Below are 17,025 nucleotides of genomic sequence, written 5' to 3' on the forward strand. Positions count from 1 at the left end.
CTGAGTGCGGGAAGAGGTTCACTAGCTCCTCCCACCTGCTGACCCACCAGCGGATCCACATCGGTGAGAGGCCATTCCCCTGCCCCGAGTGCAGGAAGGCTTTCAGTGAACCCTCATAAAGCATAGGCAGGTCCACACAGGGGAGAGGCCCTTCAGCTGCCCCGAGTGCGAGGAGGCCTTCAGCCATTCCTCCGACTTGCTGGCCCACCGGCGAATTCACACGGGCGAGAGGCCATTTGCCTGCCCAGGGTGTGGGTGGAGGTTCACGGTGTCCTGCAACTTGCGGGGGCACCAGCGTTCTCAACAATTGGATTCCGCCGGTGATCCTGCTGTGGGTCACGCCCAGAACTGAACCTCCTGCCTGTTCTGACAGTGGGTGCGGTGGTAGAGTCAGTGGGCTTTTTTTTTTCGTTTTGTGCTGGACTGCATTCCCCCCCCCCCCCCCCCCCCGCTGGATTTTGGAATCCAAAGTCGGCAAGCAGTCGGCTGGGACAACACAGCAAGCCAGACAGCACCAGAAGATGGAGGAATGAGCATTAGCCCTTCTTCTACCAAAACGTTGACTTCTCTATCAGACATGATTTACCAGGATGTTGCTGGGGGTTGGAGGATTTGAGCTGCAGGGAGAGGCTGAATAGACTGGGGCTGTTTTCCCTGGAGTGTCGGACGTGGAGGGGTGACCTTATAAAGGATTACAAAATTATGAGGGGCATGGATAGGGTAAATAGACAATGTCTTTTCCCTGGAGGTGGGGAAGGAGCAGTGCTCCAAAAGCTTGTGTCTTCAGATAAACCTGTTAGACTCTCACCTGATGACATGTGACTTCTGACCTTGATCCAGCCCGATCCAACACCAGCACCTCTGCATCAGCGTTGACGAATGAGATCGGATTTTATTTGGCATGATTTAGTGAGATGCTCATCTGGAAACTCAACTGTCAGAGCAACAAAGAGACACGAGTCATAGAGTCTGACAGCACAGTGACAGGCCCTTTAGCCCAAACTGGTCCACGCCAACCAAAACGTCCATCAACACGAATCCCATTTCCCTACTCTTGGCCCATAACCTTCTAAACCTTTCCTATCCATGTATTTGTCCAAATTCCTTTTAAATGTAGTTAATATACCCGCCTCAACCACTTTCACTGGCAGCTCATTCCATATGCACACCACACTGCGTTTAAAAAAAAAGTTACCCCTCAGGTTACCTGTTATTCTTTCCCCTCTAACCATAACCTGATGTCCTCTAGTCCTCGTTTCCCAACTCCAGGAAAAAGACTGAGTGCATTCACACTATCCATGCCTCTCATGATCTTGGACACTTGTATAAGGTTCCCCCCTCAGTCTCCTATGCTCTAAAGAAGGAAGTCCTAACTTGTCAAACCTCGCCCTATAACTCAAACCCTTGAGTCCTAGCAATATCCTTGTAAATTTCTTCTGCAATCTTTCCAGTTTAATACCATCCTTGTTATAGTAAGGTGACCAAAACTGAACACAATACTCCAAGTGTGGCCTCATCGATGTCTTTGATAACTGCAACGTAGCTTCCCAACTGTTATACTCAGTGCCCTGACTGATGAAGGCCAGTATGCCAAAAGTCTTCTTCACTGTCCTGTCTACCTATGTTGTCAGAAATATAGGACTTGCTCCAAACTGTATTCACAATCCAACTGATGGGACAGGAAACTGCTTCCTTTCTTGAGACTAGTCTCCCAGTGGGAACTTGCTGGCTGACTGTCTGATGTACAGAACCTTACAGTGCTCCATTGCCCTCAGTTATCTGGAAGGGGTCCACACGCAAGCGCCCAAGGTGATGCTCGAAACCTTTATCATCTCTTTGGGATTAATCACCATTCGATGCTATTTAATCATACAGTACGGAAACAGTATGACTCCAACCAGTCCATGATGCCCCATTAAACAAGTACCACCTACTTGCTCCAGGCCTGTATCCAGTAGTAATAGTCAGAGATGCACAGCACAGAAACAGATCCTTCAATCCAACTTGTCCATGCTGATCAGATATGCTAACCCCATTTTGTCTCAGTGTATTTTGAGATTTGTAGCTCGGGTTGAGGTTCTGGATGTAGGTTTGCTCACTGAGCTGCGAGGTTCATTTCCAGACGTTTCGTCACCCTACTAGGTAACATCTTCAGTGGGACTCATGTACATTGCTTCACCTGAGGCCCAGTGACGATGTTACCTAGTAGGGTGACGAAATTTAGATTAGATTAGATTACATTAGATTACATTACAGTGTGGAAACAGGCCCTTCAGCCCAACAAGTCCACACCGACCCGACGTAGCGCAACCCACCCATACCCTCTACATTTACCCCTTACCTAACACTACGGGCAATTTAGCATGGCCAATTCACCTGACCTGCACATCTTTGGACTGTGGGAGGAAACCGGAGCACCCGGAGGAAACCCACGCAGACACGGGGAGAATGTGCAAACTCCACACAGTCAGTCGCCTGAGGCAGGAATTGAACCCGGGTCTCTGGTGCTGTGAGGCAGCAGTGCTAACCACTGTGCCACCGTGCCGCTCATTTCTGGAAATAAACCTCCCAGCTCAGCGAGCAAACCTACATCCAGCTCATTTTGACCCATTAACATAGAACATAGAAAAATACAGCGCAGTACAGGCCCTTTGGCCCTCGATGTTGCGCCGATCCAAGCCCACCTAACCTACACTAGCCCACTATCCTCCATATGCCTATCCAATGCCCGTTTAAATGCCCATAAAGAGGGAGAGTCCACCACTGCTACTGGCAGGGCATTCCATGAACTCACGACTCGTTGAGTAAAGAATCTACCCCTAACATCTGTCCTATACCTACCACCCCTTAATTTAAAGCTATGCCCCTCGTAGTAGCTGACTCCATACTTGGAAAAGGTTCTCATGGTCAACCCTATGTAAACCCCTAATCATCTTGTACACCTCTATCAAGTCACCTCTAAACCTTCTTTTCTCCAATGAAAACAGCCCCAAGTGCCTCAGCCTTTCCTCATACGATCTTCCTACCATACCAGGCAACATCCTGGTAAACCTCCTCTGCACCCGTTCCAGTGTCTCTACATTCTTCCTATAGTATGGCGACCAAAACTGCACACAATACTCCAGATGCGGCCGCACCAGAGTCTTTATATCTCTCTAAACTCTTTATATACTTACACACATGAGGATGCCTTTTACATGTTGACATTGTACCAGCCCTTCACCGCTTTCATTGGCAGCTCATTCTGTACACACATCACCCTCTGTGAAAAGGTTGCTCCTCAGGTCCCTTTCGCCTCTCACTTAAAACCTGTTCCCTCTTTTTCTGGACTCCCCCAAACCCAAGAAATGTCCTTGACTTTTTACCCTATCCATGTCCTTCATGGTTTTATAAACCTCTATAAGGCAAACCCTCAGCTGCTGACACCCCAGGGTAAACAACCTCAGCCTATTCAGCCTCTCCCTTTCCCTCCAAACCTTTGCTATTCACGTACTTATCCAAATGTTGTAATTGTACCCATGTCCACCACTTCTGTGTAAACAAATTGCCCCATGTCTGTTTTTCAATCTCTCTCGTCTCTGTGAGAAACTTACCACTTTGAGATCCCTTTTAAACTTTTCTCCTTTCACCCTAAAACTGCGCCTTCTCGTTCTAAACTCTCCCACCTTGAGGAAACTACCTTGCCTTATTACGCTATCAACGCCCTTTGTGGATTTTATAAACCTCTATAAGCTTAGCCCTCAGCAACCAATGCTCCAGGGAAAATAATCCCAGCCTATTCAGCCTCTTCCTCCCTCAAACACTCCAACACTGGCAACATCATTGCAAATGTTTTTTGAACCCTTTCAAGTTTCACAACTTGTTACAAACATGTCGACTTTACTCGTCTGATGCGGGAGAACTTTCTGCACAATGTGGTCTGTCTGAAAGCACACTCCCCTGTGCTACAACAGAGCTACAGTGACTCTCAAAATCCTGACAAACTCAGTTATCAGTCAAAGATTCATTCGGAGAAGCCTCTCAATCACATCTGTAAATGGAGAAAGTGTGTTTAATAATGAGTTGTGAATAAAGGCTGCATTCATCTTTTATTGTGAGTTTTACTCCTCCATTCAAAACATATCTTACAAATCTGGTCACAAGTAGCGTATGCCATTCGTTTTAAGATGAGGTGAACTTAAGAGGCATTGTTTACAATTGAGAGCTCCTTGACACACAAAGAGCTGAAATCATCTCTGCGCCACTATTATCAAATTGGAATTAAGGCTGGATCGGCTGGGATGTTTTTCTGCCAGAGCAGAGAAGGTTGAGAGGCGATGTTTATAAAACCACGAGGTGAATAGATAGGGTTAATGATAGTTGCCTCTTCCCAAGGATGGAGGATTTCAAGATCAGGGGACACATTTTTACAGTGAGAGGAGAGAGAGTTTGAAAAACAGACATGGGGCAAATTTTTTACACAAAGGTGGTTCGTGTGTGGCATGAACTTCCAGAGGAAGTGTTGGAGGCTGGTACAATTACAACATTTTAAAAGTATCTGGATGGGTTTATGAGCCAAATGCTGACACATGAGACGAGATTAATTTTGGATTTCTGGTCAGTATAGACGAGTTGGACTGAGGGGTCTGTTTCCCTGCTGAGTATGTCTCCGCCTCTATAACAAGACACATAAGGCCCTCGGGTTCACACACAAATAAACTGTCAGTAACATTGAGTCTCGGAGTTCGGTTGAGTCAATGTGGTAATTTTTGAGGCAGACAAATGTACCTCAGGGAGACACACCCTCAGAGGAAAGGGGCGGAGACACGCCGCGATTGCGAACCTCTCCACCAATCACAAAACTTGCAGTCGGTGCGGCATGTAAGGGGCGTGTCTCCGAAAGTCGGCCGCCATTGGTCAGGTGAAGTAAGGTGCGCTCTGATTGGAGGGAGCGCGGAGACGGAAAGAAGAAGAAAAACAAAGATGGCGGCGCGAGGCTGCGGTTTTCTCATCGACTCAGCGGGCGGTTTCTGACGGAGGGAGGGGGGCAGACAGGCACCGTTTACCTCAGAAAATACCTTTAAAATACATTTCAAATTAAAGTCGGAACTTTTCAAACAAAAGTTGTGAAGAAAAGGAGACAGTCCCCGGTGGGGTTTATTGTTTATTTGTGTCTAATTCCCGGGGCCCGGGAAGGGGGAGGTGACGGTTACCGGGTGAACGAGAAAACAAATTAAAAATGTCGGCGGTGGAGGAGAGAGAGCCGGCGCCCGCGGCTTGTTCAGCGGCGGCCGGAGCCCAGGAGCTCAACAACCCCCCGGAGCTGGAGGAAGGTCCGAGCTCCAAGAAGCGGGGGGTCCGGCTGGAGGCTGGATTTGCTCAAGGCTTGTATCTATTAACTTATTTAAATGGTACCTACTGTATGGGGCTATGGTTTACATTAAAACCGGAGGGTCCTGTCAGAGTGTTTGCTTATATTGAGCAGTTGTAGTTGGTAAAATACACTCCCTGGAGGAGCACCTTCTATGATGCTGCATTTCTTGCCTTCTGTCCTTCCCCCATTTGTTATCTCCCATTTGATTTTACATTTTATTTGGTCAAATTTAATTTCACAATAATCGGACATGGTATTCACTGTGTGCTATCAATTTGTTTGTTGGAATATTGTAAGACAAAATTAATGGTGTAATTTCATTCCTGATGTCAGAGTTTGACATTGAATGTGCAGATGTGAATACCAGTAAGTTGTGAAAATAAATCAAGAACTCATGCTTTCAACAAATGCAGTTCACTGATATTAATGGTTTTGTCTCATTTCGGGGTGCTGATTCAAGTCTGACCAACAGACTCTTTCATCCCGTCATCCAACTTAATTAAAGTCTGATAGAAAATAACTCTGGCAGGCTAAAATTTATACAATTTATTTATAAGATTTATTTACGTGTCCGTTGTGCTTGACGTGGTCTCCTTTGCATTAGGGAGACTGGACTTGCAGAACGTTTCGGAGAACACCTCTGGGACAAGCGAAGTAAATGATCCACTGTCCTGTGGCTGAACACTTTAACTACCCCTCCCACTCAGGTAAGGCATGTGTGTCCTGGGCTGCCTCCATCGCCAAACTCTAGCCACCTGACACCTGGAGGAAGAACACTTCATCTTCCATTATGGGACCATCCAACAATTGGGATCAGTATAGATTTCACCAGTTTCCTCAATTCCACCCTCCCCCTCCCCCTTAACAAGCTTTATGGGATAGTTAAGTATGGGATCAGAAAAAAAAATGCATTTTCATCTTATACTTTGGTAAACATGGTAACTAGACTTAGTCTACAATAATCTATAAAGAGAAAAGGATCATAAGTCACGGTAATGGAAAAATTGATAAGGAATGAAAGGGGGAATGCTAGCTAAGATACAGTGGAAATGGGGGGAATTTCATGCAAAACTAATTTAGAGGTATGTGGGAAAATATAGACACTGCAGTACTGAACATGACAGCAAACTGTCCTTTTCAGAAAGGTGCATTTGCAAGACGTCAGACAGAGATGCATAAAATTCCTACAGTGCAGAAAGAGGCCATTTGTCACATTGAGTCTGCACTGACCCACCAAAGAGCATCCCATTCAGAATCACCCCTTGCCCCTGCATTTACCATGGCTAATCCACCTAGCCTTCACATCATGGAGCAATTTAGCCTGGTCAATCCACCCACCCTCCATATCTTTGGACTGTGGGAAGAAACGCCTGTAGACAGGGAGAACATCCAAACTCCACACAGTCGGTCACCTGAAGTTGGAATTGAACCTGGGTCCCTGGCGTTGTGAGGTAGCAGTGCTAAGCACCGTACTACCCCAATATGTTATAAAATTTGAATAAACCCACTAAGTTGTAAATTTGTTCGTATGAAGAAATTACTGCAAATGATTGGAAGCAATAGTCCAAATGAAATCTTTTTGAGTGTGATCCAAAACGTAATTCTAATCTAATGATTGAAAATGCTTCGACCTCTGGAATGGTCTGCGAGAGTATGTGTTGGAATTAGATTCAATTATGGCATTCAAAAGAGAGTTGGATCATTAAACTGAAAAGTAAAGTAATTGCAGTGTTCGGTGAAGAGAAGTACTAGGTTCTGTGGTGATTATAATGTCAGTTAGGTGGATCGCACAGAATATGAGTTCCTTGATTGGGGCTGTTAACCTGGTCCAATCGGGGAGCCCTGGCTGACAGAAACAGCCATGTCAGAGGTTCTTTTCACTCTGAGCAAACTGGACCAGTGTGAAGGTTTCTGCACATGTAAATAAAGGGTAACATGGTGACACGCCTCTGTGGGGTTGTTTCAGGTACAATCCCCATATTTCCAGGCTGGCTGTCTCCCATTGGATAGTTGACATGTGAATCTCCTGGTCAAGGAGGCGCATGTCTGGGGATTGACCAATAGGAAGCCCAGAAGGACTGGAAGGTGCCTGCTCCTCCTACCAATCAGAGTTCCCCACCCCCTCCCCATGTCTAAATGCAGAAGTTGGACCATGAGCTTCTGAAGCTGCTGCTGCTCCTCTCTCAATGAAGATTGATCTTCACCTCAAAGTGCAACTTTCTCCCTCTGTCAAATATTTGTTGGTACAACACTTTTTTTTCGAAGGATGCCATCTTTTCTGATCATCACAGTTAAAGGGGTATTTTCCATTTGATATTCAAAGGGACGGTCAGTTAGGAAGGCAGGGTCATGTCTTGTGTTATTGTGTGGTATGTGTGAAAGCTGCAACAAGACATCTCAACTGCGATGCTCAGTGCTCTGACTGATGAAAGCAAGCGGGCCAAAAGCCTTTCCTGTCTACCTGTGACTCCACTTTCGAGGAGCTATGAACCTGCACCCTAGATCTCTCTGTTTGAATACTGCATGTGAAACAGATTCGATGCTTATTGGTAGACATTATTAGTTGGTGCTTATCTCGACTATTTCAGTACCTTATCTCGATACATAATTCCTGGCTCTCTAATCGTATACTTTTGTTATTCTTTTCTGCCTTTAATATAGCACTGAATCTATTTCACATGCAGTGTCTCCAACCAAAAACTTCGAGACACTGCATGTGACACTGCAGTGTCTCGAAGAAGTCCTAGAAAGTGGAGTCATGGGTAGACAGGGAGGTGAAGAAGACTTTCAGCATGCTTGCTTTCATTGGTCAGAGCATCAAGTATAGGAGTTGGGACATCTTGTTGCAGCTGTACAAGATGTTGGTAAGGATACAGCATGCAATTCTAGTCACCCTACTGTTGGAAGGATATTACTAAGTAGAAAGGATGCAGAAAAGATTTACTGGGATGCTACTTGGCTGGAAGGTTGTTATAAGGAGAGGCTGGATAGGTTAGGACGACTTTTTTCCCCAGGAGCACAGGGGACTGAGACGTGATATAAAATCACGAGAGGCATAGATAAGGTTGACAGCCAAAGCTTTTTCCCCATGTGGGGGTCTAAACTTAGAGGACATAAGTTTAAGGTGAGTGGAGGAGAGATATAAATGGGTCCAGAGGGGCAAACGTTTACACGGAGAGAGTGGAGAATGTCTCGAACAGATTGGCAGAGGTGGTGGTGGAAGCGAATACAATTCTGTCGTAGAGTCATGGAAACAGACCCTTTGGTCCAACCCGTCCATGCTGACCAGATATCCCAACCCAATCTAGTCCCACTTGCCAGCACCGGGCCCATATCACTCCCAACCCTTCCTATTCATATACCCATCCAAATGCCTCTTAAATGTTGCAATTGTACCAGCTTCCATCACATCCTCTGGTAGCTCATTTCATACACGTACCACTCTCTGCGTGAAAAAGTTGCCCCTTAGGTCTCTTTTATATCTTTCCCCTCTCACCCTAAACCTATGCCCTCTAGTTCTGGACTCTCCGACGCTAGGGAAAAGACTTTGCCTATTTATCCTACCCATGCCCCTCATAATTTTGTAAACCTCTATAAGGTCACCCCTCAGCCTCCGACGCTCCAGGGAAAACAGCCCCAGCCTGTTCAGCCTCTCCCTGTAGCTTAGATCCTCCAATCCTGGCAACATCCTTGTAAATCTTTTCTGAACCCTTTCAAGTTTCACAACATCTTTCCGATAGGAAGGAGATCAGAATTGCATGCAATATTCCAACAGTGGCCTAACCAATGTCATGTACAGCCGCAACATGACCTCCCAACTCCTGTACTCAATACTCTGACCAATAAAGGAAAGCATACCAAACGCCGCCTTCACTATCCTATCTACCTGCGACTCCACTTTCAAGGAACTATGAACCTGCACTCCAAGGTCTCTTTGTTCAGCAACATTCCCTAGGATCTTACCATTAAGTGTATAAGTCCTGCAAAGATTTGCTTTCCCAAATTGCAGCACCTCGCATTTATCTGAATTAAACTCCATCTGCCACGTCACAGCCCATTGGCCCATCTGGTCCAGATCCTGTTGTAATCTGAGGTGACCCTCTTTGCTGTCCACTACACCTCCAATTTTGATGTCATCTGCAAACTTACTAACTGTACCTCTCATGCTCGCATCCAAATCATTTATGTAAATGACAAAAAGTAGAGGGCCCAGCACCGATCCTTGTGGCACTCCACTGGTCACAGGCCTCCAGTCTGAAAAACAACCCTCCACCACCACCCTCTGTCTTCTACTTTTGAGCCAGTTCTTATCCAAATGGCTAGTTCTCCCTATATTCCATGAGATCTAACCTTGCTAATCAGTCTCCCATGGGGAACCTTGTCGAACGCATTATTGAAGTCCATATAGATCACATCTACTGCTCTGCCCTCATCAATCTTCTTTGTTACTTCTTCAAAAAACTCAATCAAATTTGTGAGACTTGATTTCCCAAGCACAAAGCCATGTTGACTATCCCGAATCAGTATTTGCCGTTCCAAATACATGTACTTCCTGTCCCTTAGGATTCCTTCCAACAACTTGCCCACCACCGAGGTCAGGCTCACCAGTCTATAGTTCCCTGGTTTGTCTTTACCCCCCTTCTTAAACAGTGGCACCACGTTTGCCAACCTCTTGTCTTCTGGCACCTCACCTGTGACTATCGATGATACAAATATCCCAGCAAAAGGCCCAGGAATCACTTCTCTAGCTTCCCACAGAGTTCTTGGGTACACCTGATCAGGTCCTGGGGATTTATCCACTTTTAACCGTTTCAAGGCATCCAGCATTTCCTCTTCTGTAATCGGGACATTTTGCAAGATGTCACCATCTATTTCCCTACAATTTATATCTCCCCCATTTTTTGTGGCTCCACACAAAGGCCCCCTTGCTGTTCTTTGAGGGGCCCTATTCTCTCCCTAGTTACCCTTTTGTCCTTAATATATTTGTAAAAACCTTTTGGATTCTCCTTAATTCTATTTGCCAAAGGTATCTCGTGTCCCCTTTTTGCCCTCCTGATTTCCCTTTTAAGTATACTGCTACTGCCTTTATACTCTTCTAAGGATTCACTCTATCTATCCCTGACATATCTTTCCTTCTTTTTCTTAATCAAACCCTCAATTTCTTTAGTCATCCAGCATTCTCTGTACCTACCAGCCTTCCCTTTCACCCTGACAGGAGTATACTTTCACTGGATTCCCATTTTCCAGCCGTCCCTTTACCTGCGAACATCTGCCTCCAATGAGCTTTCGAAAGTTCTTGCCTAATACCGTCAAAATTGGCATTTCTCCAATTTAGAACTTCAACTTTTAGATCTGGTCTATCCTCTTCCATCACTATTTTAAAACAAATAGAATTATGGTTGGTGGCCCCAAAATGTTCCCCCACTGACACCTCAGTCACCTTCCCTGCCTTATTTCCCAAGAGTAGGTCAAGTTTTCCACCTCCTCTAGTAGGTACATCCACATACTGAATTAGAAAATTGTCTTATACACAATTAAGAAATTCCTCTCCATATAAACCTTTAACACTATGGCAGTCCCAGTCGATGTTTGGAAAGTTAAAATCCCCTACCATAACTACCCTATTATTCTTACAGATAGCTGAGATCTCCTTACAAGTTTGTTTCTCAATTTCCCTCTGACTATTGGGGGCTGTATAATACAATCCCAATAAGGTGATCATCCCTTTCTTATTTCTCCGTTCCACCCAAATAACTTACCTGGATGTATTTCCAGGAATATCCTCCCTCAGCACAGGTGTAATGCTATCCCTTATCAAAAATGCCACGCCCCTTCCTCTCTTGCCTCCCTTTCTATCCTTCCTGTAGCATTTGTATCCTGGAACATTAAGCTGCCAGTCCTGCCCATGCATGAGCCATGTTTCTGTAATTGCTATGATATCCCAGTCCCATGTTCCTAACCATGCCCTGAGTTCATCTGCCTTCCCTGTTCGGCCCCTTGCATTGAAATAAATGCAGTTTAATTTATTAGTCCGACCTTGTCCCTGCTTGCCCTGACTGTTGACTCACTTCTGTTCTCAGCTGTACCCGTCTCAGATCGATCTCTTTCCTCACTATCTCCTTGGGTCCCCACCCCTCCCTCCCTCACCTTGCTAGTTTAAATCCTCCCAAGCAGTTCTCGCAAATTACCCTGCCAGTATATTAGTCCCCTTCCAATTTAGGTGCAATCCGTCCTTCTTGTACAGCTCACTTCTACCCCAAAAGAGATTCCAATGATCCAAAAATGTGAATCCTTCTCCCATACACCAGCTCCTCAGCCATGCATTAATCTGCTCTATCCTCCTATTCCTGCCCTCACTAGCTCGTAGCACTGGGAGTAATCCAGATATTACTACCCTTGAGGGCCTCCTTCTTAAATTTCTGCCTAACTCTCTCTAATCTCCCTTCAGAGTCTCAACCTTTTCCCTACCAATGTCATTGGTTCCAATGTGGACAATGACCTCCTGCTGGCCCATCTCCCCTGTGAGAACATTCTGCACCCTCTCTGGGACAGCCTTGATCCTGGCACCAGGGAAACAACACACCATTCTGCTTTTTCTCCACTGGCCACAGAACGTCTGTCTGTACCTCTGACTACAGAATCCCCTAACACGATTGATCTCTCATTGCATTAGAGCCAGTCTCAATACCAGAAACTTGGCTGTTCATGCTACGTTCCCCTGAGAATCCATCACCTCCTACATTTTCCAAAACAGCATACCTGTTTGAAATGGATATATCCACAAAAGACTCCTGCCCTTGGTGCCGACCTCTCTCACCCTCCCTGGAGTGAACCCATCTATGTGACTGTATCTGAGACTTTCCCCCCTTCCTATAACTGCCATCCATCACATACTGTTGCTGTTGCAAATTCCTCATTGCTTCTATCTGTCTGTCCAACCGATCCACTCAATCTGATAAGATTAGCATCCAACAGCATTTATGGCAGATATAATCCGCAGTAACCCTTAAACTCTCTTTAAACTCCCACATTTGACAAGAAGTACATATCACTGCAAAGACCATTTTTGCTCCTTCACAATCTACAGACCCAGAAAATAATACCGTTTTATTCCTCTACAAACACTGCTCCAGGTTAAATTAATAGCTATGGCTTATATTTTATGTTTAATCAAAAGACTTGTCTCCAAAAACACATAATCAAGAAAGAATCCACTATACTCACTACTGCAGCTTTTCTCTTGAGACAGACTTAAAACAACAATTAACTTATCTAATTCTGTGCTGTGAACTTCGCCCAACAGTTCCTCCAAGATTAGTTGTGAATTTCACTGTTTGTTAATTTTCCCAGATGCACTCCGATGTCCAGCGATACACGAATTCAAACAGTCATTGAAGAAACATTTAGACAGATACATGGATGGGAGGGGTATGGAGGGATATGGCCTAAATGCAGGGAATGGGACTAAATTAATTGTGAAAACTAGGCATCATAGGAACTGTTTCCATGCTATAGACCTCTATGATTCAATTTCAAGACAGAGGGTTAGAATCGTAGAATCCCAACAATGGGGAAGCAGGCCATTCGGTCCACCAAGTTGCCACTGACCCTCCAAAGAACATCCCACTCAGATCTACCCCAACCCTGCATTTTCCATGGCTAATCCCCTGAGCTTGCTTATCCCTGGACACTGGTAATTTAGCATAGACAATCCACCTAACCTACACATCCCTGAACACTATGGGTACTTCTGCACGGCCAATTCACCCTAACCTGCACCTCTTTGACTGTGGGAGGAAACCGATGCCGACACTGGGGTAATGTTCACACCCCACATGAACATTGCCCAAGGCTGGAATTGAACCTGGTCCCTGGTGCTGTGAGGCAGCAGTGTTAACCACTGAGCCATTGTGCTGCCCCATGGTTATTATGATACTAAAGGTTTTAATTTGATATTTTAAGTTAAGAACAACACCTGTGCCCCCTGTAACCCTGCAAGTTTATTTTTGTTTCAAATACCCATTCAGTTTTGAAATCATTGATCCTTTGACTGGTGGGGAGAGTTTCAAAGAGATTTACCAGATGTTGTTGGGGATGGAGGGTTTGAGCTATGTGGATAGGATGGATCGGTTGGGACTCTTCTCACTGGAGCTTCAGACATTGAAGGTGACCTGGTAGAGGTTTATAAAATCTTGAGGGGTATAGATAAAGTGAATGAGGTGTATTTTCCATAGGCTGGGGGATTTCAAGACTATGGGGCACATTTTTAAGGTGAGAGGAGACAGAAGTGGCAAAGGTCTTTTACACAGTGGTTCATGTGTGGAATGAACTGCCAGAGGGAGTGGTGGTGCTGCTACAATTATAACATTTAAAAGGAGAGGTGTGGGGGGGGATATTGGGTCAGCAGCAGGCAAGTGGGACGAGTTTAGTTTGGGATTATGTTCAGCATGGACTAGTTGAACCGAAGGGTCTGTTTCCATGCCTTACAACTCGAGGAGTCATTCAGGTTACGATGGTCTGACTATCCAGATAACGCATGTGCTCACATCCCTATTAGTCTCTGATCAAATGTTACGGTATATAAGATAACAGAATGTAAAGGAAGATCTTTTGGTTTTGGGAATGTGTAAACCAGAATTGTCTGTTCTAAATCTCTGCGCTGACTTTCATAATCTCTTTATACAGGTTACAAGAAGGGAAGGATCTACAGAGAGAAGTCTGAAAGCAAAAGTCATTTCAGGTCTGAAACAGACACTCAACTCGCCATGATCTGAAGATCACAAGTCTCTGGACCTCAAATGTGAAACATTTATCTATTCTGTTGGCTTCAAAGGTTTTTAAACATCAGTGCGATTGGAAATGCATGGAGTGTGAGAACACGCACAGATGTGTGTGAAAGTGTTCGACTGACCATCAGAGGAAGTATTCCCAGGAACACTACCTGAGTGAGAGTCTTCCTGTGTACTTGGCTGTGGAAGGAGCTTGAACCAGTTAGACAGATCGAATCCTCACTGCACAATTGTTACGGACCAGACCGGATCCCCGGACAAATACTTTAAGAAGGTAGCCGTGACCCTCATTTTTTCTCATTTTAAAGCCATATGTGAAATGTGACTGCTGGCCGTTAAGCAAAACATGATTTGCTTAAAGGCTGTCATTAAAATACAGCTAAAGAGAGGAATTTAGGATAATTCTGCAGACTGGAAACTTAATAGACACAGAGTAACTGTTACTAACTAACTATTCCGATACAGTAACATCCCTTTAAACACACCCTTTTTGGCAAAAAGGCGAATTCCAACACACATTTTCACATCGTGTTCTCCAGAAGGAACAAACCAACGAGCAAATTCAGAGAGAGTAGCAGCCAAGAGACACTCACTGAAGCTTCCAACTCCTCCTGCTTAAGGCAAAAATCTAAAATAAAAGTAGGAAATGTGGTCGAGGATGCTGGACACACCCAAGCTGCTCCCGTTGGTCTGTTCTGAATGTTGTGGTTGTGCTAGCCTCCGCCACTTCCTCTAATGGCACGTTCTGTGTGCGCACCACCCTCTGGGTTGGGGGTGGAGGTTGCCCATTGGGTCCTGTTTGTGTCTTTTCTCTCTCATCTTGGACCTATGCCCCATGGTTCTGGACTCCCCCATTCTTGGGGGGGGGGGGGGAATCCTTAACTATTCACCCTACCCACACCCCTCATGATTTTGTAAACCTCTATAAGGTCACCCCTCTTCTTGTAAATCTCATTAATGCAAAGCCAAAGATTCTTCAATGTCCAACTGACAGATGTCCAGCTCCCAAAATAGTCTCTCATATTAATTTCCATCAGAAAGTGGTGATGCCAAGACAATGTCTTGCTCCCTCTGAGGTAAGGACTTGGCCACTTCATCCGGCCGATAGTTGTATGAATCGTAGAAGAATCATGGAATCTCTACAGTGCAGAAACAGGCCCTCAGCGCAACAATCCATACTGAGCCTCTGAAGAGTAACCCACCCACACCCATTCTTCTACCCTATTTACCCCTGACTAATGCACCGCACCGACACATCCCTGAACACTATGGGACAATTAAGCATGATCAATTCACCCTAACCAGCACATCTTTGGATTGTGGGAGGGAATGAAGCAACCAGAGGAAACCCACACAGACACTGGGAGACAACTTGGAGACTCCACACAGACAGTTGCCCCGAGGGAGGAATCGAACTCTGACTCAGCCAGCAATTAAGACCCTGGCAATTTCCACTTACTTCCAGCCTCTTGTCTCAAAAGTGACTGGAATTGAAAGATTCCATCTGAAGTTTTATTTCTCTTCAGTTCCGACCTTCACTGTCGGTCAACGAATCTCTGTTTCCTTTGTCACAATTCTGACAACCTTACAGAGGGGAGGGAGCAACTGGAGATTTATTTTCAGAGTCTAGATTTATTTTCAGAGCAACTCCAATTCACGCTGTGTCAGTCGGTTTCCCTTCGTATGATCAACCTTACCCATGTCGTCTTTTCCCCAGAGATGGGGAATTGAAGATAAGAGGGGATGGATTTGAGATGTGAGGGGAAAGACTTAGGAAGGACCTGAGGGGAAACGTCTTCATGTAGAGGGTGGTGCAACAGTTCTGGTCGCCACATTACCAAAAGGATATGGGCGCTTTGGACAGAGTTCAGAGAAGGTTTATGAGGATGTTGCCTGGTGTGGAAGGTGCTAGGTATGAAGAGAGGTTAGGTTTGTTTTCATTAGAAAAAAAGGAGATTGAGGGGGGACCTGATTGAGGTTTACAAAATCATGAAATGTATAGACAGGGTGGATAGAGATAAGCTTTTTCCCAGGGTGAAGCCCTTCACCCTGGGAAAGGTCATGCTTTCAAGGTTAGAGGTGGAAAGTTTAAAGGGGATACATGCGGCAAGTACTTTACACAGAGGGTGATGGGCACCTGGAACACATTGCCAGCAGAGGTAGTAAAGGTAGGCATGGTAGATTCATTTAAGATGCATCTAGGCAGATGCATGAGTAGGTGGGGAGCAGAGGGATACAGATGCTTAGGAAGTGGGCAACAGGTTTACACAGTAGGTTTGATCGGCTCAGGCTTGGAGGGCTGAAGGGCCTGTTCCTGGGCTGTAAATTTTCTTTGTTCTTTGTATGTGGAGTTGGCTGCCAGAGAAAGTGGTTGAGACAGATACAATAACAACGTTTAAAAGGCATCTGGATGGGTTTTTGGATCATAGAATTATAGCATCTCTACAGTGTGGCAACAGTCCCTTTGGCCCAAAACATTCACACTGGCCTTCTGAAGAGTATCTCACCCAGACCCATTCCCCTATTACTCTCCATCTTCCTCTATAAGAGTACCCTTCAGTTTCCAGAGAAAAAAATCCCAGTCTATCCAACCTCTCCCTATAACTCAATTTTTCCAGACTCGGTAGCATCCTAGTAAATCTGTTCTGCACCCTTTCTAGTTTAATAATTTCCTTTCAATAGTAGGGTGACTAGAACTGAAGGCAGTATTCTGAAAGTGGTCTCACGAAGATCTTATAAAGCTGCAACAAAATGTCCCAACTCAATAAATACTGAGAAACTGGACATTGGTAATCAGAAACAAAAACAGAAGTTGCTGGAAAAGCTCAGCAGATCTGGCAGCATCTGTGGAGAGAAATCAGAGTTAACATTTTGGGATCAGTT

The 17,025-nt window shown here is 45.2% G+C and overlaps 1 protein-coding gene across 11 annotated transcripts in view; it reads left to right on the top strand.

The window, feature by feature from the left end:
- The window catches only part of LOC148143696 (sulfhydryl oxidase 2-like), a 565,239-nt gene that overhangs the window by 56,780 nt on the left and 491,434 nt on the right, over positions 1 to 17,025 (top strand). For 5 of the 11 annotated variants that reach the window (XR_015751301.1, XR_015751303.1, XR_015751302.1 and 2 more), the window contains 2 exons: positions 5,958 to 6,060; positions 14,039 to 14,416. The exons of 2 other annotated variants lie outside the window; for them this stretch is intronic. Coding sequence is in view for 2 of the 9 variants with exons in the window: in XM_087974461.1 (XP_087830587.1) it covers positions 5,958 to 6,015 (58 nt within the window). In the remaining 7 variants the exon portion in view is untranslated. 4 more of the 11 variants (XM_087974457.1, XM_087974462.1, XR_015751305.1 and 1 more) reach the window with 3 other exon arrangements.

Source organism: Chiloscyllium plagiosum, unplaced genomic scaffold (genome assembly GCF_037043375.1).
Source record: "Chiloscyllium plagiosum isolate Xiang-an unplaced genomic scaffold, Cpla_swu_hap1 HiC_scaffold_27, whole genome shotgun sequence".
NCBI classification, from domain to species: Eukaryota; Metazoa; Chordata; class Chondrichthyes; order Orectolobiformes; family Hemiscylliidae; genus Chiloscyllium; species Chiloscyllium plagiosum.